The sequence below is a fragment of the Heloderma suspectum genome, chromosome 4 (assembly GCF_057233095.1).
Source record: "Heloderma suspectum isolate Gila_16-S chromosome 4, 16-S_ref, whole genome shotgun sequence".
Classification (NCBI taxonomy): domain Eukaryota; kingdom Metazoa; phylum Chordata; class Lepidosauria; order Squamata; family Helodermatidae; genus Heloderma; species Heloderma suspectum.
In genome coordinates, this window is record NC_139461.1 from 52444478 (window position 1) to 52469021 (window position 24544).

At 41.2% G+C, this 24544-nt stretch overlaps 1 protein-coding gene across 1 annotated transcript in view; it reads right to left on the bottom strand.

Annotated features, from left to right (window-relative positions):
* The window catches only part of ZC2HC1A (zinc finger C2HC-type containing 1A), a 48176-nt gene that overhangs the window by 16090 nt on the left and 7542 nt on the right, over positions 1-24544 (bottom strand). Inside the window, exons 2-5 of the mRNA XM_084849251.1 lie at positions 12429-12505; positions 11225-11341; positions 6922-7063; positions 3583-3731 (exon numbers count right to left, since the gene is read on the bottom strand). Of these exons, the coding sequence (XP_084705377.1) occupies positions 3583-3731; positions 6922-7063; positions 11225-11341; positions 12429-12505 (485 nt within the window). The remainder of the gene's footprint in view (positions 1-3582; positions 3732-6921; positions 7064-11224; positions 11342-12428; positions 12506-24544) is intronic.

Sequence of the window (24544 nt, forward strand, 5' to 3'; positions counted from 1 at the left end):
TTTACGTATGTTTATATTTAAAGAATGTTCGTTTTTTAAAAGCCTGATCAGTTTGTAAAAGTTGCAAAACTGCTGCTGTGTGTGTGTGTGTGTGTGTGTTCTGTGACATCACAGGGACAAACCAATCTGAGCTGTGCACCAACAGCTGCTGTAACACACCAGTAAAACCAGTGTTCAATGAGCTTAACCTTGAACAGGAAAAATGCTTAACAAAAACCCTCCAGTGTGGCTTCACCGTTGAAATTATGGACATTTCTATGCACAGGTAGAGAAATACCTTCTTCCTTAATCAAAATATATTTCCTAGCATTTTAAATAGTGGTTGGAGAAAAGAACCAATGAATAATTAGGATCACTGGAAGCTGCCTTATACTAGATCAGACCATTATTGCTCCATCTAGCTCAATATTGTTTACAGCAGCCTTCCCCAACTTGGTGTCCTCCAGATGTGTTGGACTTCTGCTCCCATCAGCTCCCAGCCCCAGCTGTATCAGCTGTACTCCAAAACATCTGGAGGGCACCAAGTTGGGGAAGCCTGCTGTAAACAATACTGAGCTACATGGACAAAGCTGGGGAAGGCTAGTCAACAGTGTGGAAGCGACTGTCTAGGTTTCCAGACAGAGTCTTTCCCAACCCCTGGAGATACCGGGGATCGTTTGCATACAAAACATGTGCTCTACCACTGAGCTATGGTCATTCCCCACTGAACCTGGACCTATGTCTATGTAGACGTAGCTAGTGAAATCTGCACTGGACTTGCATGTAAGACATGGGATAGCATCCTTGATGAGTCAGAAACAGAGATTTAAAATTTCTGGAAATTTTGAAGCCATGGGGAAAAACCATTTTTCCCAGGGGCTTTCAGAAAAAAATGGAATTTTGGGGGGAAATTTAAAAAATAAGAAATATTTATATTTTCATCACTCTTTACAGATCTAAAGTCACTTTGTTGCTTTAAGACAGCCTTCCCCATCCTGGTGCCCTCCAGATATTTAGGACTTCAGCTCCCATCACCCTCAGGCAGCATGGCCAATGCTCAGGAATGCTGGATATTGTAGTCCAAAACATCTGGAGGGCAACAGGTTGAGGAAGGCTGCTTTATGAATATATCATGGCTTTTATGACCCTGAATTCATATTATGTAAAACTTGGTTTCCTCATAAAATTACCATTATATTTTAAAGCTTTTAAAATTAAACTGAGTTAGTAAATTTATAATTATTGTCTGACTAAACTATTCTTTTAAATTTAATATACCAAACATGATAATTCTATGAGCAAACCAAGAAATGCATAAAATATTTTAAGTTCCTATTTAATGCCTGACCAGAGGGAACATCACTGTTCATTTTGAAAGGTTGTCTTTAGTGGTAGTGTCAATCCCATGCCTATGCTATAGGGACCAGGCTACTGAGTTTCTTTTAGGTAGAGAGTGGCAGCAGTTAAAAGGTTTTATAGCTGAGGCAGAATTTCCTAGTGGTGAGGTTTAATTAAGAACTTTATTAAAAACTGGGGCAGTGAGTTCTATAGACCCAAGCCTCAAATACATTTTTTTTAAAAGAACATAGGTGGGATAACCCACATGCTGTTCCATCGCATCTGGTGACAGTGGCAGGATAACCTACAATATTTTTTTCCACGTGTGGGTTTTAAATTAGAACTATACTAATTGTCTGCTGTAGCATCTAACCAGAACAAGCTCAGAAACACAGGATTCTGTATGGCAAAACCCAAACTGTCAAGAATGCACATTTTCTTCCATATGGCATCTCTACTCACATGTCGCGAAACTGAGCATAGACCATCCCTAAATATCTAGAAGTAAAAGATATTATTAGATCAATAATTTTTAATAAGGAATGGGAGAAAAAATTATGCTGGGAATCCTACAGAGAGGATTAAAAAAGCGTTTCCTAATGGTTTCATTATTTCCAGACATTTTATATCCCTATTCTTTTTATAAAATTGTTCATATTACATAGGTTTTAGAAATCATTTTGGGGGATAAAACGCTGGGTAACAATATATAAACGCCTTGCCTTAAATTCTAAAAGAAAATATTTCATAATCCAAAGGTTTTCAATGTTTTCAATTTTTCAGAACCCCCCGCCCCGGTCCTTGAAAAAATGGTTTTTTTCCTGAACGTTTCCGTTTTTTTCCCGAGCCTTCACATATCCAGTCAGAAACCTCCTGAGAAGCTTTGGATAAGCCATTCCTTGTGTCTGAGTTCCCATCTGTAGAACGGGAGTGCCAGTGATTTACCTCACAAGCTTATTGCAAGTACAAGCATATAATGCCTGCAGATTTATTCTTATTCAACTATGGAATTCACTATCATAAGATATAGTGATGGCCACCAATTTGGATGGCTTTAAAAGCAGATTAGATGAATTCATAGAGGATAGAGCTACTAATCATGACAATGATACACTACCTCCAGGTTCAGAATCAGCATGTCTCTGAATACCATTGGCTGGGGAAAAGAATGGGAGAAGGCTCTTGTAGACTTCCCACAGGCATCAAGTTTGGCTGCAGGACGCTGGAATAGATAGGCCTTTGGACTGATCTATTCCAGCAGGGCTCTTCTTATGGTCTTAAATCGTTATCCATTTTAATGTGTGAGGCACTTTATATTCTTGTGAACTCTAGATCAAAGTCTCTGAAGTACTTCATATAATAAGGGCACAATTCTATGGGATGTGTCCTCGATGATCATAAGCCCTCGAACTTGGGGGCTTCTGATCATCCAATGCAGGGCGAGACGAGCGGCAAAGGCAATCTGCACTTCCCTGTCCTCCTGCCCAACATTTTTTGCTAGATGGGTTTTTTTGCCTGTCTAGCTGGGGCACTGTGAAGCGGGAGGGAAGGAGGCTGGAGAGGCCTCAGGATAACTCATATCCTGGCCTCTCCAGTCTCCTCTCCTCCACACACACAGAAATGCCCCCTTCTCCGAGGTTGAGTTCCTGACCTCAGAGAGCAGCCAGTGTAGTTCTTTCCATGCTGGCTACAAGGGGTTGGGGGTCGGAACTCCGATTCCCTCCTCTGAGTTCGAGCGCGGTCTCTGACCTCAGATCAGGGAATCCAAAGCATCCTATGGCCCCTCAGACTCTGTGTAGGGGCCACAGGATTGCTATTTAAAAGCCATACAGGAAAGCACTTCAAGGCAAACAGCAGTCTTCACTCAAACCCTTTTCACAACTGACCTTGTGAGTTCCAGAGGAAATATTCCAGGTAAATTTAATTAGTATTATCACGTTTGCCTTTGCTTATCTATTTTTTTTTAATTTCTGAAATGAAAACAGCAAAATTAGCAAACAGATAAATACAAAACTTCCAGTCTCTTTTTTCCTTTGAAAGCTTTAAAATAGCAATTTGTATGGGCTTCGCATGTATTATTACTGCTTGTCTGGCCCCTACCCATATGAGTTTTAAGTTTTGTTTTTGCTTCTTGAGTGCCCAAGAGAAATAGACCTCTCAAGCCATATTACTTAACCTCAGGCAGGTTTTTGATGTAAAAAAATAAGATTTGGGTAAACAATCAAATGGAAAGAAAAATCAGATGAGGTGGAACAATCCATTTACCTGTGTTCGAGTGGGGAGCTTCCCTTTAACATCAGTAACCACTTTTCCTTTATTAGAAATACGTGCTGCCTGTTCTTTGCAGAAATTGATGTGTCGATCAGCTGCGCTTTCATTGAATCTTCTCTGGCAATATGGGCACTGGATGTAATCTACATTCAACAGCAATCCATGAGATACAAAGAATAATACAGGTTTATTTATTATTTATTTATCAGTTAATTTTTACCCTGATTTTCACTCTACAGCAGACCCACAAGATGGCTTACAATAAAAACAGAATACAACATAAAAATGCAAGCACTAAAATCACTATAAATTAGTAAAACTGCATCATAATTTAAACTTACATTAAATATTAGCAGTAAACAAGTATAATCAATTAAGCATCAGAAGCATTGAAGCCATCAATGTCCCAAAGCCTTTCCAAACGAATGTTTTCACCATGCACTTAAGTACCAGCACAAAGGGATGTGGCTAACCGTCTTGGAAAGGGAGTTCCAAAATATTGTGGTCATTACTGAAAAAAGCCTACTCATCAACACCAGCCTAGAAAAGGGAATCAGAAGCTTATTTTGGACATGATGCTCCTTCAGGTAACCTAGTCCCAGACCACTTTGGGTTTTAAAAGTGAGAAGCAGCATCTTAAATTCACCCACATGCTAACTGGCAATGCATAAAGTTATCTTAATATTGGAGTAATATAACCCAATCAACTAGTCCCCATCAAAATCCAGTTGCCTAATTTATAACGCATTGTAGCATTCAATTAGTCGTCAAGAGCAGCTCCAAGTACAGTATAACAAGTTGTAACAGTCCGGTCTAGACATTATTAGCACATGTATAACAGTGGCTAAACCTCATTTCCCCTGGTGAGGGCTCAGATGGTAAGTTAGTCCAAACTGGAAAAAAGCAGCCTTTTACAGATGCCACCTGGTCTCCAGATGTGATGCTGGGTCCAAGAGCACCCCCAAACTGCGAGCTTGCTCTTTCAAGGGGCATGTGAATCCAGAATATGCAACTTGTCTACTCCTATTTCAACCCAATCACCCATCAACTCTTCTCTTTTATTTGGATTAAGCTTAAATTTGTTCATCATACAATTCATTACCAACTCTAAACACTGATTCAGGGAAACACTCCCATCAGAAGAAAAAGTAAAATAGAGCCAAATGTCATCAACATACTGATGACATCTCATCCTAAGTGTATTCATGATCTTATGTAGTACTTTCAAATGGATGTTAAATAGCATAGGAGACAGTACTGACCCCTGCAAAATCCTGCATGTTATTCACCATGGGGCCAACAATAGTCTTCTAGCAACATTTTCTGGAATCTTCTGGACAGATAGGAATAGGAGCACGGTAAAGCAGTGCCCCATTGGTGACCTGCAAGGTTACTGTGATTGATTCTATTGAAAGCAGCTGAAAGTTAAAGGACAATCAGCAAGGTTGTACTCCCCCATCTATGCCCTGGCAATTTAATCTACAAGTAAACAAGGCAGTTCCTGATCCAAATCGGTCTTAAAAAATGAATAATACTTGGTCTAGTTAATATATATCATCCAGGAGCACCTGGAGTGTGCTCGACCACTTGACACAAAAATGGCAAGTTGAAGACTGGCCTGTAAGTACCCTAGATCTAAGGGACCCAGACAGGGCTTTTTTCCATAAAACTCTTACCATCTCCTGCATTATTCAGGCAGGCACTCTTGAAGGAAGACACTGATCACCTCCTGAAATGTCTCCCAATCTAGATTTAATGAACCAGGAGTGCAATCCTATGCACGTTTAGACAGAGAAAAGGCCGACAGCTTCCAGCATGCCCCAGCCAGCATAGCTGGCTGGGGCATGCTGGGAGGTGTCGGCCTTTTCTCTGTCTAAACATGCATAGGATTGTACTCTAAATTGGGTAGCGAATTAAGTGAGCAGGGTAGTAGGTTAGGCCTTTCTAAAAACCTGAACATCATCAAGTAACAAAAGCTGAAATTTATCCAAGCAAATACAAGTGGTGGATTCACTGAACACTTTCTATACAGGGGTCAAGATCCAAGCCTACCAGTGGGGCCCATGGCTAGCACACCAGGAAGCTAGCAGTTCTAAAAGCAATCCAAAATTAGAGGACATGCTTGTTTCTGGAACAGGACAGGTCACTGGAGCTTGCAGAAGGAAGCTCCACTGACCCGTACTGACCCAGGAACTGGTGTTTCTGTTTGTTTCCAGGGTTGCTCTTTGAACTGCTAGCTTTCTGTTGCAAGAGCAGTGGCTCCAGCTTGCACAACAAATCGAGCAGAAGCACAGTGGCAGGCATGGATAGTGCCAGGGTCTGCAGTCAGTGTGAAATGAAGTTGGAACAAATCTGAGTGACTTCATTTGGGAAGTATGAAGCAAATAACAGAGAACTATCAGAAGCTCCTCCTGTTCACACATAAACCCCAACTGTAAGAGGCCTTTAACCATCTGGATGGAACTGTACAGATGCAATGGTAATGGGGAAATACATGCTTTTTGTCATTATTGGAAGGAATATGCCTTCAAGTTAATTCAAGCCTATGTTTTGTCAGACTTGTTGAAAGTTTTCTGTTACAGTACTCATGCTACTATGCCTGATGCCTCATCACTCACCACTCCAAGATGAAGCAAGACATAACTGAATATACAACAAATACACCATATTTTTGTTTAACTGCAGGCATCTTTCCACCTACGTTTTTGTGTCATGGGAATACTCCTACAATCCCATGTCTAAAAAGATACAGTGGGAATCCTAGACAAACTATATGTACCAATAATCTGGGGGTGGCGTGGAATACTTTGTTTTTCTCTCAGGAACAGACATGTGTAACTCTTTCCAGCATTACAGTTTTAGACACGTGTATGACTCAGTGATTCTTTCACAGGAGAAAAGACAAAATAGAACAATGGGATCATATCCAGGCCTATGTGAAGTCCATGTAAAAAAGACATTAAAATTCTGCACATAAGCAAGACAGCCAGAGGTGCAGAGGGAAAGGGTTCCCCAGTACCCACTCTAAATTCCCCCAGTCATCCACTGTTCCTGAAGGTGGAAATAGATTTCAAATGTATATAGAGATGTGTGTCCCAAGCAAGCATGGTAACAATGGACTAGTGATATACCTTGAACTGCATGTTAGTCTGTTAATAACCAGACCAAACCTGAGACTTTGGAGAAGTCATGCTGGCACGGAATGATGGGAGCTGCAATCCAACACATCTGGAGGGCACCAGGTTGGAGAAGGCTGATCTAGCCATTTGGAAGTGATACTGAATGAACAAATGCTGCGATTCAAGCACATCTTCATATTCTCACATTACATACCAGGATCGTAAGTAGGTGGTGGTGGAGGAGGAAGCTTTCCACCTTCTTTAAGAACCTGATCAACTCCTTTGGCTGCTCGTATAGCTGCTATGAGTTCCTCATGCTTCCGTCTCCAGTTTGATGGTTTCTTTGGGGGTTCTGGCTAAGAAGACAACAGGAACAGCACAAATATATTTCACAGAAGTGATAGAAGCAGCTTTGCATGCAGTATTACAAACACCATCTTTAAGTATAAATCCTGCCTGTATCATGAAGTCATGTTGCCTCTCAGGAGAAGCAGGATACCTACAAAAGCAGTATTTCACTCCTTGGTAGAAAGTTGTGAGAGCAGTTATGAAATACATACATTTAATATTTCATGAGACATGACTGATTTCCAAATAAGAGCTTTGCATGCCTAAGGTGAAACAATCTTTCAAAAGGGAAGTACACCTTTTCTCTGGTCTCATAGGCCGGATTAATCACTGCACTCTCCCTTGCCTGCCTGTCTTATTATCCTGTTGTCATTAGGGTTAGGGAGAGCCATTATTTGGGAACCACTAGTATCTCCTGATTTTATTCACAGTTTGACATACAGTCAGTTCGTGCATTAGATTGTCTTAGCAATTATTGGTATATTAAATCAACTAACTTTGGTAAACTGCCCAGAGAGCTTCGGGTATGGGACGGTATAGAAATGTAATAAATAATAATAACAACTCCTGCTGGTGTTGAATAGTCAAGCTTTTGAACTACACTTGTCGAAAGCATCAGGCATGTTGTGTAATCCAAAAGCTTGCATACTTCTGTACTGACAGAAAGTGGTCTTATGGCCTTATGTTTGCATGTTTTTTCTCTTGCACAAGGAAAATGAGTCTTCTGAGATGCAACTTACTTACTTACTTACTTTATTTCTATACTGCCCAATAGCCAAAGCTCTCTGGGCGGTTCACAAAAATTAAAACCAAAAAGCACACAGTAAAACAATACAAAATATAAAAATGTTAAAACCACAATGTAACAATACATCCAGAACAAAACCAGAGTAAAACCTAGCAGCAATGCAGATTTAAAATACAGATTTAAAATAGCAAAGCTAGAAAACTAAAATGCTAAAATGCCTGGGAAAATAAAAAGGTCTTCACCTGGCGCTGGAAGGAATACAATGTAGGTGCCAGGCGAACCTCACTAGGGAGGTCATTCCACAGCCGGGGTGCCACAGCAGAAAAGGCCCGCCTCACTTCCTTTGGCAGGGGCTCATGGAGGACAGCCACTGAGGATGATCTTAAGGTCCAGGCAGGCACATATGGGAGGAGGCGATCCTTCAGATAACTTGACCCCAAGCTGTTTAGGGCTCTGAATGTTAGTACCAGCACTTTGAATAAGGCCTGGAAATGGAATGGCAGCCAGTGCAGCTGGAAAAGTACTGGCATAATATGAGCTTGTTGGCCAGTCTGTGTTAACAATCTTGCTGCCCTATTTTGGACCAGCTGAAGTTTCCGGACCGTTTTCAAAGGCAGCCCCACGTATAACGCATTGCAGTAATCCAGATGAGAAGTTATCAGAGCATGGATAACTGTAGCTAGGCTATCTCTGTCCAGATAAGGGCGTAGTTGGTATACCAGCCTAAGCTGATAAAAGTGCTCCATGCCACTGAGTTCACCTGTGCCTCAAGTGACAGTTCTGGATCCAAGAGCACCCCCAAACTATGAACGTGATCCTTTAGGGGGAGTGCAACCCCCTCCAGAACAGGTTGAATATCACCTAGCCGGGCAGACGAACCACCCACTAACAGTACCTCCGTCTTGTCTGGATTGAGTTTCAGTTTATTGGCCCTCATCCAGTCCATGACCGTGCCCAGGCACTGCTTCAGAAAAGCCACTGCCTCACCTGGTTTTGATGAGAAAGAGAGGTAGAGCTGGGTGTCATCCGCGTATTGATGGCACCTCAGCCCACACCTCTGGATAACCTCCCCCAGCAGTTTCATGTAGTTGTTAAACAGCATGGGGGATAAAATAGAGCCCTGTGGAACCCCATGGCATAATTGCCAAGGCACAGAGCAATAACCCCCCAGCACCACCTTCTGGAATCGGCCATCCAAGTAGGAGCAGAACCACTACAGTGCCTCCAACTCCCAACCCAGATACCCATGGTATCAGACAGATACCATGGCTGATGGTACTGAAAGCCGCTGAGAGGTCCAGGAGAATTGACAGGGTCGCACTCCCCCTGTCCCTCTCCCGGCAGATGCCATCCCACAGGGTGACCAAGGCAGTTTCCGTTCCAAAACCAGGCCTAAAGCCTGACTGAAGTGGATCTAGATAATCCATTTCATTCAAGAGTGCCTGGAGCTATCCTGCAACCACCCACTCAAGCACCTTGCCCAGAAATGAGATGTTGGCCACTGGCCCATAACTGTTAATGTCCTCCAGATCCAGGTTAGGCTTTTTCAGGAGTGGTCTGATTACCGCCTCTTTTAAAGAGGCCAGCACCACTCCCTCTCTCAAGGAGGAATTTACAACCTCCTGGACCCAGCCGGACATTCCCTCGTTTGACTTAGTAAGCTATGAAGGGCAAGGGTCAAGCACACAAGTGGTGGATTGGACTTGGCCAAGCACCTTGTCTTCATCCTCAGGCCTCAATAACTGAAACTCATCCAATAAAACTGGACCAGACGGTGCTCTGAATGCCTTTACCAATAGAACTGCCTTAATTGTGGTGTCCAATTCATGATGAATCTGAGAGACTTTATCTTCAAAGTGCCGTGCAAACTTGTCACAGCGTGCAACCAAGGGTTCCATAGTCTCTCGCCCTGGCCCCAGAATGTAACAGGCCATGAACCACTCGGGAAAAGCTCCGCTGGACGACACTTGAGAAGATGCAATGCTGGTGGAAAAGAACTGTCTCTTTGCCATCCTCACTGCCACAGAGTAGGCTTGATAATGAGCTCTAACCTATGTTTGGTCAGACTCAGCACAAGTTCTCCTCCACCTGCATTCTAGCCGTCTCCCCTCTTGCTTCATTGCCCTTGGCTTGGGTGTATACCAAGGAGCTGGCTGGGCTCTGCTCAGAGAGAGAAGACACTTGGGCGCGATCGTGTTAACCGCCCGAGTCATCTCTGCATTCCACAGAGCGACCTGGGCTTCGACAGGAACACCAGCAATACCAGCAGGAAAAATCCCCAGAGCCCTCTGGAATCCATCAGAATCCATTATCCTCTTGGGGCAGGCCATTTTAATAGGTCTCCCACCCTTGCAGAGGGGAAAGGCTGCCAAGAGTCTAAACCTCAGCAGGAAGTGATCTGACCATGACAAAAGACAGATGTTAATTCCTCCACTTTCAGATCACCATCCTCCTGCCCAGTCAAGAAAACCAGATCAAGCATGTGTCCTTTTACATGTGTTGGGCCGATGACACATTGGGACAGCCCCATGGTTGTCATGGCAGCCATGAAGTCCTGAGCCACCCCGGATACAGAGGCCTCAGCATGGAAGTTGAGATCCCCCAGGACCCTCATCCTAGGGGTCCTCAACACCAAGTCTGAGACCACCTCCATCAGCTCAAGCAGGGAGTCAGATGGGCAGCGGGGTGGGCGGTACACCAGCAGAGTCCCTAATCTGTCCTGGATACCCAACACAAGGTACCAACACTCAAGATCTGAACTCTAATGAGCAGGAAGCCTAGAGAGAAGGACTGAATTCCTAAAGAGAGGGAGTCAAACTCAGTAATGTTCCTTACTCTCTCTTAGCCATCTTTCAAAAATCTCAAATCCTTGCCACAGAATCTGGGTTCAAAGCCAAATGTCAAAGCCATGAAATATTCATAGCAACACATAGCCCTGCTCTAGTTTTCCATGTTGACTGATGTAACTCTTTGGAAAATAAAACTTTTTTTTAATAAAAAAAACCTTTTTATAAAAATAACTCATGCAATATATGATTAGTGCTCCTTAAACACAAGAGCACTCTAATAATTATGCTGGCTGCAATCCAAAGGAGGAAGTAAATGTCATTAAATTCAGTAGGGAATTGCTTCTGAGTAATCATGCTTAGGTTTAGGACGAATTATTCCCAATTCCATATTTCAAAGCCAATATGAAATTTTCAATAAGTATCTTAACAAATATGTAGATTTAATGGGGTACCATGCAAAATATGCCCCCCAAAACTGTTATCACTCTATTGTTGAAATAATTATATTCTATGATAGATTGCTATGAATAAACTTCCAAAGTCATAGCACTCATGCAACCAGTAATTTTAACTATATGCCCATGGATAGACAGCTGTCTAAAATGGTACTATCCCAACATTTATATACCTACCCGTGGCTTCAGAGGTTTTACTGTGGAAATATCAGTCCCCTCAGCTCTCTGTCTGCTGGAGTCAAATGTTTTTCTTTTTCTAGTAGCAGATTTTTGACAAATGGGAACATGTTTTCTCTGTGAGTAGAATGGAAAAGAAAGGCAATAGTTACATCTGGGAAGAGGTTTTTTCCGCCCTCTGGTTACTAGCTAACCCTATTATGAAAGAGGGGCAGGGAGAACTGGAAGGATAAAGCTTATATTTATTTATATGATTGTCATCTCTACCTTATTCCAAGTGTTTGGGAGAATAATAATAATAACAGATTAATAATAAAAAGAAAAATAATGGATAATAGTTTTAATAATAAACAAAATACCAGAATGTATGAAACAAGATTCACGTCTCAAAAGCAGTCCTATGCCATAAACTACTCGGCACTGTACGCTGCTTTTTAAGTTGTGTAGTTTAAAAAAGCAACTTACAAGAAAGTTTTTGGCCAGAAAAAAAGAGTTCCTGTTATATGAACACAATGACCTGATTCTCAGATAACTCTAAGTCATGGTTAACCTATGGTTTGTTGCCCTACCCAGGGTTTGTTTGGCAGACAATTGAACAAACTGTGGTTTGTTTTCTCAATCCCTGGGTTGTTTGTTTCCCTCCTTCACCCACTTTCTCCCTGTATCCCAAATGCCTCTGTGGTGCTATAGTACTGGCTGGGTGGTGGTTGTTCTTTTTACCATTCTTGCCCGCCACTTCTGTAGCCTTGTGAAACAACGCATGGTTCTGGGTTCAAACATAATGAAAACCCATGGTTTAATTAACCCAGAGTTCACAACCCAACAGCAAAACATGGGTTCGCTTTCAGGGTTGTCTGTGGTTAACAAACCATGGTTTGTTAATGCAGCCATGTTCACATATCATGACAACCCAGAATTTAACAACCCATAAGTTAAATAAACAATGGGTTAGTGTTATGTGAAAGACAGGTCACTCCCTTGCAGATGAATAAAGATGTAACCATATTGCCAGTCAGCTGCTTTTATTGAATGATTCATTAAGAGAGACCTAGATAAACACTTCACACAAAATTCAGAATAACAGCATCTATGTTTGAATTGTTGATACTGGAGAGTGAGAAAAATTCTCAGCAGCAGTATAGAACAGCTTCATTTTTAAAAATCCTTCTCACCCTTGATTTAAGCCACCTGATTTTGTACTCACTAATGCATTTGGGAAAAAAGTCCTTCCGCAAATCTTGCAGGGTAACAAATCTTCAGGTCGCCCCACACTTCCATTATCTTAAAAGAAACAGACACACATGCGTTATGGCAATACATTTCTCACTTATAATCTCATAGCCAGTGGCAAGTTATTTTGCCCATATTTATTTTCAGTAGACCTAAAAATCAGACAATAAATGCAAACCTTAATAATAAATGTATGCAATTTCATGGGTTTCTGTCAAGGGGCTTGTCTCTGAGGAAACTATTCAGCTGGCTAGAGATTGGCTCGGGGGTGACCTCTGAAGAAATTGTCCAGCCAGCTAGGGATTGGCTCTGGAGGCTCACCTCACATTTGTCAAGGGCCAGGGTGGGGGTGGTTATAAAGCAAGGGGGGCTACTACTGCCCTTTGTCTTCAATCCTGGTCTTCATTTTGGTCTTTGTTTATCTGGGCCAATTTGCCTCCGGGCCTGTGGAGTTTTTGGATCCTGGATTGGGCCCTGTTTTATTGGAAGTAGGGATATAGAGATTGTGTAAAATCTGATCCATCTGTGTTTTGCCAATTGCCAGGCATCTTTCGTTCCTTCATCCACCCATCGTCAGAATCGGATTTGGTTTCTTTCTGAATTTGCGAAAATGTGCATTTGTGCAAATTTGCACCTGTGAAAATGTGCAAATTCCCCCCAAATGTGCATGTTCACCATTAAGCCTATGGGGGAAGTGTACATTTTTGGTAAGTTTTATTTTTTTTTTTAAAAAGGAAATTTTTTTACAATGAAATTTGCACAAAATTCAAGAAAGTTAGAAAAATGGTCCGCAAGTCTGCAGAATCCAGTAGACAAGGTAAAAGCTGGTCCACTGCGGAATCTGAGGGTCAGATTCATGAAAATCTGAACTCATTTAGTTCTGTTGCGGATTTCTCTGACATTCCTAAGGGGAAGACCTTTACTTAAGTAAAGTATATGATAGGCTTAGGTATTGCTTTGTTATTTTGGCCTGCAGCATTGTTCCAACAGGTTTCTTGGGGTTTCTCTAATCTTTGTATACCTTTCTATCCCTTTCTCCCTTATTGTAAATAAAATTCACTCCTATTTCAAAGTCTTTGTGTGCTTTATTCCACTTAACCCTCGGCACTAAATTCAGAGCTGTCTGTTTCATCTTGCTACTGTTTACAGTTTTAGGCTTGGGGCTTGAAATAGAGGGTGTTAGCTTGAACCCTTATTTCTGTGCCCCAAGTGTGTCCTGAAAGGTCTGAGAGTACCTGGCTTAGCCTGAGGTGGATGTTAAGTGGTGACAGTCTACTGACTATTTGATGTCCCTGCCTACACTGCAGGAAGTTTGGGTAATCCCTTTTCTCCCTTGTTTTATTCATAAAACTGCCCACAAAAATGGAAATGTTCTGCATTTCCCAATTGAGACCATAAAACTTTCTCATCTCATGGGCAGAGATAGTAAAATTGTGTACATATGGTCATTGGGAACCTAATATTGATTGGGATGGTGCCCCCAACATTAGGATCCCATGGTTATACATGGGGCTGGACCAGTAACTGAAGGATTACAAACTGCTGTGTAAATAGTTTGGAGGACCTGAATGCTGAAATAGAGGAATATAGAAATGCTAGAATTGTCTCTATCTAGGAACGTATGGTTTTTAGTGCACAGCCTACAAGACAATGCAAACCAATTTCTTTATTCATTTAATATTTGACTGAATCTACTGCAAGGAGAAGATGGGTTGAAATCTGAAAGCTAAGGGTTCTCATGGATTGATATTTGAAGATAAACATGGGATTGAATCACATGGATAGTGAATTCACACTTCTACAGGCATCTGTCTAGAGCCTAGTCATAATGGAACAGTCATAATGGGTTAACGATGGCTTGGATCCAGACTACATTGGTTGTACTTTGGTTTCATTGAAATCAGTGTGAAAAGTTAGTCATGACTAACATAAACCCCAATGATTTCAATGGGACCCACTTGCAATTAACTTAGTCTGGATCCAACCCAATAACATTACATATGTGATCTTAAAAGAAGCAACCAACTCAAAGGACAGTAATTCACAAACTAATAAACATATTCCTAAGTAAGAAGCGTGTGCAATGCTTTTGGCCGATAAGAATGTTCATATTAGCTTGAAAATGTAGTAGAAACATCTCAACACTTTAACTAAGAGAGAAAAAAATGTTACAGAATAGTGTAGTTTATGTGTCTCCTCCTGATACCTTTGATAAGTTGATGACCTAAGAAAGCTTGTTTTCTTTATGATCGTTTCAGCAAGAACAGTTTGAATAATCCCTCTATTCCAGAAGTATCCTCAGCTAGAGTAAACTGATTACACAGACAATAGGACCCTGTGTGTCTGTGAGAAACTCCAGCTTCAGCATTCTGGTAAGCCCTTACTGACAAGCTCAATGAGAAACATTGGCTTTAGGTCTGACTCAAGCCAATGAAGTCAGAAATTCACACAGGTTTTTGTTGTTAAATATAACAGGAATACATGCCAGAGGGATATGAATCTAGGTCTACACTCCACTCTGCAGCACACCACCAGTGTTGATAACTCACCTATGTTTAATATGACCAAGAACCAGTTCATCATCATCAACATCTCATCTGTGTTTAATATTGGTCATATTAATATTGGTCATACTAAACGGAGGAGGAGGAGGAGGAGGAGAAGAGGAAGAGAAGTCTACAGCTTCATCAATGTGCATGACACTTTACAGAGTACAAGTACAGAGTACAGGTCCCTGCCCTGAGAGGCTTGCAATCTAAAATTCTATATCAGGGAAACAACAGAGGAAATGGATGGAAATAAGCCAAGAGTAAATAGGGGACTGGTTCTGTTACATGTACTTCGGCTTAGTTGCACGCTAAGTTACAGTAGGGCAGGGGTAGGTAACCTGGTACTCTCCAGATGTTTTGGACAAAAACTCATGTAATCCCTTATCACTGGCCATGGTGGCTGGGGCTGCCGGGAGCTGTAGTCCAAAACATCCAGAGGACACCAGGTTGCCCACCCCTGCAACAAGGCATGGGAACTAGTGGTTGTTCCAAAGGCTTAATGGAAAAGGTGGAGTTTCAGGAGGGATTTATAGGGAGGTATAACCAGCAGTAATTACAAACACTGCAGTAGTGCATGGTAGCACATGAAGTATTACAATCTCACAGGTGATAAGGTAACAAGTACCATATAAACAACTGAGCTTGATTACGACCAATGTTTGCACCAGTGGCATAACATCTGTAAGACAGAATGCTGAGTCCATTCATCTAATTATCACTGGTGGCAGATCAATGGCAGCAATCTTGCTGTGGTCTACAGGTCTTCAGAAGATCCATCCAAGAAAGTTTATTCCCTTACTATCAGGATTATTTAACTATATGTATAAGCCTCATAGCATTTTCCAATACTTATTCTTTGCCATCACCATCAGGCAATTCACCCCTCCAAGCACTGCTGAAAAAGACAATGTGCAAGGTATGACACAAAGCTCGGTATCTGGTGGGGTGGCTCCTTAAACTGCCTTCAGAAATGCTGTTCAATAGTGACAATAAATGTGCTGGCATTGCTAGTTCCCAAGGAACAAGATAACAGCAATCCAAAATGTATGCCACTATACATAAAATAATCTTATCTTTAAAAATGATTTTGCTGTGTTATTGTATAATGAATTAAATAATATATTTCTTAATAGAGAATGTTTAAGGATAGAGGATAAATCAATTGGGTTTGCATTTTAAAACAAACCCACCTAATCTGTACTACTTGAACCAATACACAATAACAGTGCAATTATCCATCAGTATGTGCATTTCTCCAAATTTTGAAAAAAAATCCAATCAAAACTGCATACAAATATACATACATATATTAGGAGGATGAATAAAAATGCATACATTTGTGAAAATAACATAAAAATGCATATTAGGGAAAACTGCTTGCAAAAATGTGTATATTAGGGGAAATTGTGTAAAAGAATGAGAAGGAATGCAAGCACAAACTAATAGGGAAACAGGATGAAAACCTAAGAACGGAAAAATGAGAAACTGAGAGAAACCAAAACTGACAGATTCGTCCCAACAATTATAACTATTTTGTGATGTATTATCATCAAATCCTGTGTCTTTATTTATCATCCGTTAATATCTTTTTAGCAACTTAGTATATATGGTGACTGCTCTTGACACCCCAAAGTCAAGGAACCATCTCCAGAAGCCAGTCTTACTTTTAGCAGATTCTTAACTCCCATGTGAATATTTTCTCTGAGGAGAAACTATAATTTTGCTCGCCCCTGCAAAAAAACACAAACCTCAACCAAATCAGGAAAAGTATACAGGATTTTGAGTCCTGTCGAGATGTTTGCAGATCTTCCTGCTGGTTACTGGTTCTTTGTTGGGTGCTGCAATGTGTTTTAATGATAATGTTCTTGTAATATAATGTAAATTGTACAAAAATTGTAAGCTGCCAGGTGCATCCTCATGGGTCAAAAGGTGGACTAGAAATATTTTAAATATAGAAGTTGCAACTTACTAGAAGGTCAAAATGAAGGCCAGAGACTGAGAAAGCTGTTGCCAGGATTATGGCAAGATCCTACCTGTTCTGACAGTTAACAGTAATGACCTAGAATGAAAGGAGTGTTGGGAATATTGCAACCTTGTCTATAAATTACTGGAAGGGGCAGTGTTGCAGCTAGTTAGTTCATGGGAATTTTGGGCACAGCTAGCTTTGGGATCTTTATAGGCTACAATGTGTGGTTTCCTGTGATTTCTTCCTTCTTCCTCCCCCTTTCTCTCTCTCTTTGACCTCCTCCATTGCTGGGAGGACATGTGTTTGCTCTCTCACTCCTGTCAGTGTAATGGAACACAAAATGGACTGAACAAACTCTTTTGAAATTCTACGCTGTACCTCCACTGTATATACAAGAATATGTGTGAGTAAAACGGTTTTCTTTTCTTCATTAAAGAACGGCGTGGTCTCCTTTTTGTTCTAAAAACACCTGTGTGAACGTGGGACTGGTAAATGCTCGTTCTGTTTTGCCTTTTTGTTTTTTCTCTGCTAATTTCCTTTCTAACACGAGGCATCATTACTAAATAATCCCATCAAGGAGAACCAGACAGAATGAAGTATATTCATTCTATACCTTTCATAGTTATTTAGACGAGGGATTTCTACAGATACATTTTCTGTCACCCTGAATGTCGATCTGCACTCCTCTTCTACAGAACTATTAAAAGGAACTATTAAAAGTAATTGTAAAGCAAGTGTAAAGTAATGCACACTGGAGCAAAAAGTTTTAGTTCAAAATGGAACCAGATGCTTCTGAATTTCTTTTGGCTATGCTGGAGAAGAAGAGGAAATGGGGGAGAGTGTGAGCACAAAGCTCATTCACTAGCACTGAACTATGGTTTAGTGCTACGTCTGAAAGCTGCCAGTAAGTGATGGTTTGGAATCCTAAAACATTAGCCTGTAACATGCTTGTGAAGATCTGGTTCATAAAGAGAAAATGTACATAATTTATACTAAAGATATTGGGCATGATCCCCCCCCCCCCTGCTCCTTGGGTATGGTAGAAGAGCAAACAATTTACAGGCTGGAGTCCAGGGGACAAGAGGGATGGCTAGATGTGTGTATGCCTCCTAGATGTACAAATGGGTCTCCTATTGCAATTTATGGCTGGTGTGCTGCGGTATGCGCTGCCAAGTCTAATCTCCTCTCATGTGCACAGCTAGAACCGCATGTGTTTTGTAGTTTGTGATTTGAATATATGTGGTCGGCAAAACATAGTCTTGCTGTTGGGAGTCTAAAAGGGAAATGTTCGTATAGATTCAAACAAACAACCATCGATTGTCTAATCTCACAATAGAAAATGCATAGTTGGTCTCACAGAAGTATAATGTCTTCAAAAGCAATGGCCTGGTATCTACTGTTCCTATTTGTTTATATGTTTACCTATGGTTAACATAAATTATCTATTATCTTCTGACTGTTCAGTCACCATCATGGTCCTTGGAAGTGAGCAACATATTGCTTATCTACTGCACAGAAGAACTACTGAAAAACCTATGCTGTTTTATCAGGTGACAAATTTTAGACTAAGGTATGCATTCACCTTAAATTGTATGCTCACCATTGTGTGACATTGGGTTTGTATGTTATTTTTACTTACTCACACATAGCAAAAACTTACCAGTTAGCTAGATGAATTGTTTTAGTCATCTTATTTCAATGCTTCATGTAACCAAGAAAGCAGTAACACTGCGAAAGCCCATACAAGTCTAAATGAAAATTGCTCTTCCTTTTCCCTGTGTTTAATTCATTCATTCTACAGACATATATAAATTGGAAGCTAAACAAAACTGTACATATATCTCTTAAAACACGAATGCCGTACAGAGCAGCCAATCTCTAAAGAGAAAACTAAAATGAGACAAGTCATTAAAATGGTAATAATTGGAGGCAAACTGCTTAAGGGATTTCTGCAACAAGTCCGATTATCTGTGTTTCTTCAACAGGATTAAATTCTCCCCTGTTGTGCTAATTTGTACTAAAATACAAATTAGTTGTATTTTGAGTTATTTTTAGAAAATATGGACTACCATGCTATGAAGTGTCACAAGAGCCCCTGCTCAATTTTGCAAGCTAAGTATTATCTAGCTGACAGCGCCATTCCAACACAACAAAAGGTGCTTCTAGATAAGGGTTTTTATGCAATTGCCCTGCCTTGTTCCTGGAATTTTAGAGGAGATCCAAACAATGTCATCTTGCACCTGTAACCCTCCTGGTGTTTTCCTACCAGTTCTTCTATTTTTTTCACACAAAAACCCATTAAGGAGGAAAAGATAGAATAGCTACACATCTTTTTGACTGGTAGTGTTAGGAGCTCCCTAGAAATATGCAAAGTTGAGTATTTAAAAGTGTGACACTCCCAGTAAGAAAACCATTGCAATGTTATTCCCAGACAACTCCACCACCAATACTTAAAACTGTTTTCCAATCCCAGTCTTCCAGACCATGGCTAGTAAAAGCTGAAGGAATAAGGAATAGCAGCCATCCCTTCTATAAACTTTAGAACAAATACAGTAGAACACTGTTGAGCCTAACACAAATCAAAAGATCAAAGTTCCATTCTTTAAATGATTACTCCAAATAGAAAAGTGTGGGGGTAGGATCAGTGAATTCAAGTCTTCTGCTCAACCATAACCAATTATCTATATGCATAGGCACTAGTGACTAGGGCTTTCATAATAATCTCTGGTGAACAACAAAAGACCTGGCCTGTGATTTGCATTCTACCCTGGTTTGCACAAATCTTCAATCTGATGGAAAAGGCCATAACTAAGTGGTTGAGCACACACTTTGTTGCATACATTCACAGATTCAATCCCAGGCATTTATTAATTAAATGCCCCCAAGCAACAGAGCTTGAAGAGGCTCCAACTGAGATCCTGATAAGGTGCTGCCAGTCACCACAGTCAGTTTTAGGTTAGGCAGAACAATGATCTTAATCAGTAAAGAACAGCTTCTCTTTTAAGACACTTACCCAGCTTACTACTCATTTATTGCATCCCATTTTGCCAGCATTACCAGATCTCCCTTTTTCATATCCTATGGCATATTGATTGAACAGCCAACACATGGTTGGTTTTTTGTGTTTGGCCTATTTTTTGAACAACATACTTCTGGCACAGATTCTCAGCCACTAAGCCTGCATCACTGCTGCACAGATTATCATTAATATAAGCAACAATGTCAATATTCAGGACAGATAAAAGGACTTCTTAACACAGTGCATAGTTAAACTATGAAATTTGCTACCACAGGATGTAGTGATGGCCACCAATTTGGATGGCTTTAAAGGGGGGTTGGACACATTCGTGGAGAAGGCTATCAGTGGCTACTAGTCCTGATGGCAGTGTGCTACTGCCAGTAACAGAGGCAGTGAGCTTATGTACGCCAGTTGCTGGGGAACATGGGTGGGAAGGTGCTGCTGCGCTCATGCCCTGCTTGTGGGTTCCTGGTTGACAGCTGGTTGGCCACTGTGTGAAAAGAATGCTGGACTAGATGGACCCTTGGTCTGATCCAGCATGGCTCTTATGTAATATTCAGGGGAGAGGGTAGACGTCTGCTTATTGAAGCCTATGTGGTTCTCCTTGTTGAGGGAATGCTGAATAGTCTAAATTACAAAGTGACAGACACAACTGTATTACTTATGGCTTTTATTGTACACTGGTAGTAGTAAGTTGTTCCAGAGCCACAAAGATGCTTCTGATGTACCATAGTTTTCTGATTTACTAGTACTGTTCCGTTTTGTAAGGACAGCATAGTTCTCCACCAACAGCACTGGATGGATGCCTTCCCATGGAGACCGACAGGGTACATACTAATTTTTGTGGCCAATGTTTTACAATGGGAACAGTTAAATGTTGGAAGTGTAGATCAGGGGTCCCCAATGCAGCACCCATGGGCACCATGGCACCCCCAAGACCTCCAGTGGTGCCCACAAAGCTCTCCCTTCCCTGTCCCCTTCACAAAAATTGTTTGAAGAAAAATGGAAAACGTTAGGGCAATCTTTTCTCTCCCTTTCTAGCCTCTAGCCTTGCTCTTTCACTCCTCTCTCCCCCTTTGTGTTGCTGTTTCTCCTTCCTGCCAAGCCTGTAGTCTGACTATTCTCCCCTCCTAACTTCTAGCCTTGCTCTTCCTTTCCCCTCTACCCAATTGCCTTGCTATTTTCCCCTTCCTCCTAGCCTCACTATTTCTCTCCCCTGCCCCTCTTTAGCTCACTTTTAACTAGCCAGGTCCCCATGGCATTATGTGACTAGCCACATCCTCCATGGGTGTCATTTTATGGTAGTGCCCACAGCAGTTTCTCAAATTCCTAAATGTGCCCACAAGTCCAAAAAGGTTGGGGACCCCTACTGTAGATCAAGGGTTGTATGAGTGAGTCCAATGTACTCTGCTCCTCCCTTACTATATATGTGCTCATGTGGCTTGTTTCTCAAACAGACTGCCTTTGTGGAAGGCGGAGTGGTTTGTTTGCTTGCATGCATGCAAGTCTGTTGGGATGTCTGTGTTGGGGGAGGGTAATTAAACCCACTTTTTCACTTGTGGCCTTGTAACCCATATTTGCTATCAAATTTATCTGCTGCATAGCCCCTGGTTGTTTTCCTGAAAGGAAGAATAATATAGAAGCAAGCATCCAATATCACCGAATATAGATAGATATTGGGTGCTCTGTCCACTGCAGCTTATGCTCCCAACTTCTTTCTAGTGTAAGGGATGAGTATTTACCTGGGGTTTGTACTTGTTTTCTGCATCTCTTCCTGCGGTGCTCCTTTACTTACTCTCTTGTTGTTGTTAAAGACCAGATACACTATGCCTACTTTGGAATAGCAGTAATGAATGTTATGGACTGCCCTTCTCTACATTCCCTGGCAGGTGTCTCAGTTACCTGTTCAGAATGTTTTCCATCATACCCGCTTTCACAAATGCAACTTTGAGGCATGTGTATCCACATGAGGCATGTGTATCCATAGGCAGGGTCCCTATGGAAAATCTGAGAACAGAAACAATTTGCAGCTGCAGTTTTCTTGTTAACCGATGCTCTTAGTGTTTGTTGTTTTTAAGAATCCTCTCTTTTGAGCTTGGCTTTTTGTGCACTTTCATCAGTGATCCCTATTAATAATTTCCCTTCCACCATGTAATGTTCTGGTATACTCAGTTTCCTACTGGAAATAATTATTGATCACCTATGTGAAACATGGCATAAGAGCAGTTGCATAGTCTTCGCCCACGTATCTTGATATGCATGCCCTCTTCAAATGCTGCTGCTTTTGCGTGCCTTAGTTATAATATATGGAAGCCCCTTGGTGTAGGACTGTATGGGTGCACTCTTGCAAAAGAGCAATGCTATACCCATGCAAGAGATTTCTTGCACTTGTTGCAAGTTGTCTGGTCACCGGTTACTGAAGTCCTTGCAGCCAAGGATGCTGTCTCTGTCGTGGTGTGGGGAGCACTATTATTTTGTGATGATACATGGATTCCTTATTGTGGGTGCCTAATTTCATTACATATATAGATCCTGCTTTTGTACATACGTGCACTGCTTTATGTTGTCCAGTCTTATGTTTGACTATGATGCTTCATGGTGTAATGAGATACTCTTAATATAGTGGTTATCCGTGACTACTGTTCCCTTGTCTGCTGTGTTGCTGGATCTGTTATAGATTAAGAATCCTAGACTGCAGAAAGGCATCCAATGTTTTGGATAGATAGATGTTACCATTGTCTGTGAATGAACATGTATTCCATTTTCTTGATGACTGATGTACTTCCCACGTGTCTCACGCACCCTTCTCCCTTTGAAGCTTCATTGGCTTTCCTTAATCTGTGCTTGAATGCACATGGGTCTCATATTTTGGGTGGATGTGTTGTATAGTGATTGCATGCTGCTGGTACTTAACGTTTTGATGTCTGGCTTATATTTCAAATGGGACCTGAGTCACTAATTAGAGTAGGTAACAATACATCAGTGCAAGGAGATGTACCAGGTCCTTGTAATGAGACCAGGATGCTGTTTAATTCCATCACTGCTATCTCTCCCATGACACTAACATTTTCTACCTCCTTATAAGCCATGCAGTGACTTACATGACACAGCTACTAGACCATTGTTGTTGCATACTTTAAGGCTCCATTTTCCTGCAATCGCACAGCACAGGAACACTATAGCTGCACTTCTGAGAAAATGTGATTAAGTACACAAGGCTATTTATAAACATTGAGTCCAAATTATACAGCCACTGTCTGTAGCTAAGCAGGTCTGGATCTGGTCAGTGCCTGAATGGGAGACCACCTGGGAAATCACCTGCAAACTCTACATACTCAGTCTTGTGTTGCATGATGGAATAAAGGTGGGATATAGATGTCCTAAATAAAAAATGAAAAATATACCTTATGTCCTCTTGGCCAGGGGATAGTACTGCACCCTTAGCTGAACTTGAGTAAGGGCAGTAGGGAGAGCATAAAACTCAAGCTTTACACACAGGGTTTTTTTTTAAGCTAGGGCTATAATGGCCATATTTGCTTAAAACTACAAGGCAGTATTCTGGAGAATCCTGAATTTTTGTTCATGAGAATTTCATGAGCAGATCCAGTAACTTGGAACTAACCAGGATGAAAACGACAGTGATATGTCCAAACCTGGACTCCTGGTTTGTCATTCACCTAACAAGCCAGTGGTTGAGAGTGATAAGCACCAGGAGTCAGGTGCAGACATTTTTCATCCTGGTGAGCTCCTGGTTACTGAAGCTGCTCCCGCTGCAGGAAGGAGCCACACAGAAGCAATCCGGCAGCGTGTACCTGCATGCTTGCTCATGCACAGTAAGCCCAGTTTCTCCATAATTCTGGTTCCTCGTTTTGTGTGAATACAACCAATGTTTAATCAATAAAAACATTTTGACTGATTAAGAAGGCTCTCCTAAATAATCAGCCAGAAGATTTTTTTTTTTTTAAACTAAGTAGTTACAAAAGCGATATGTGGTAGGAATCATTTTAAAATAAGCTTTTCTTGTCCTTTCTTATACCGGACAGAATGTCTCTTTTAAGGTGGTACTTGCTATGAAATATGCATACGTAATCTAAAAACTAAGAAAAATGCCTTTTTCTTAGAACTATTGTTTTATTCGGGATCTAATTTAAGTGGAATTAAATTGATTAAAACCAGTATGATTAATTTACAAGAATCTATTTAACTGAGTAACAGCCCTAAAAGAGGGGGTGGGGGAGAGGAAGAATACTGAAACATTTTTCCCTTTCCTATTTCAGTGTTGTGGGGGTAGGGGTAGAACATATCTAGAAGTCCCGAAACAAAATAATTTGTGCAGTATGAACAAGATATATTGATGCCATTGCCAGTGGCCCCACACCTTTGGAGCAAGTTGGTATCGGAGGTCATATTGGTTCTATGACAAGACCGAGGTACTTTTGGTGGGAGACAAGAGGAGGCTGGGGGATGTTGACCTGGTGTTGAATGGGGTACGGCTACCCTTGAAAGACCAGGTCCGCAGCCTGGGGGTCATTTTGGACTCCCAGCTGTCCATGGAG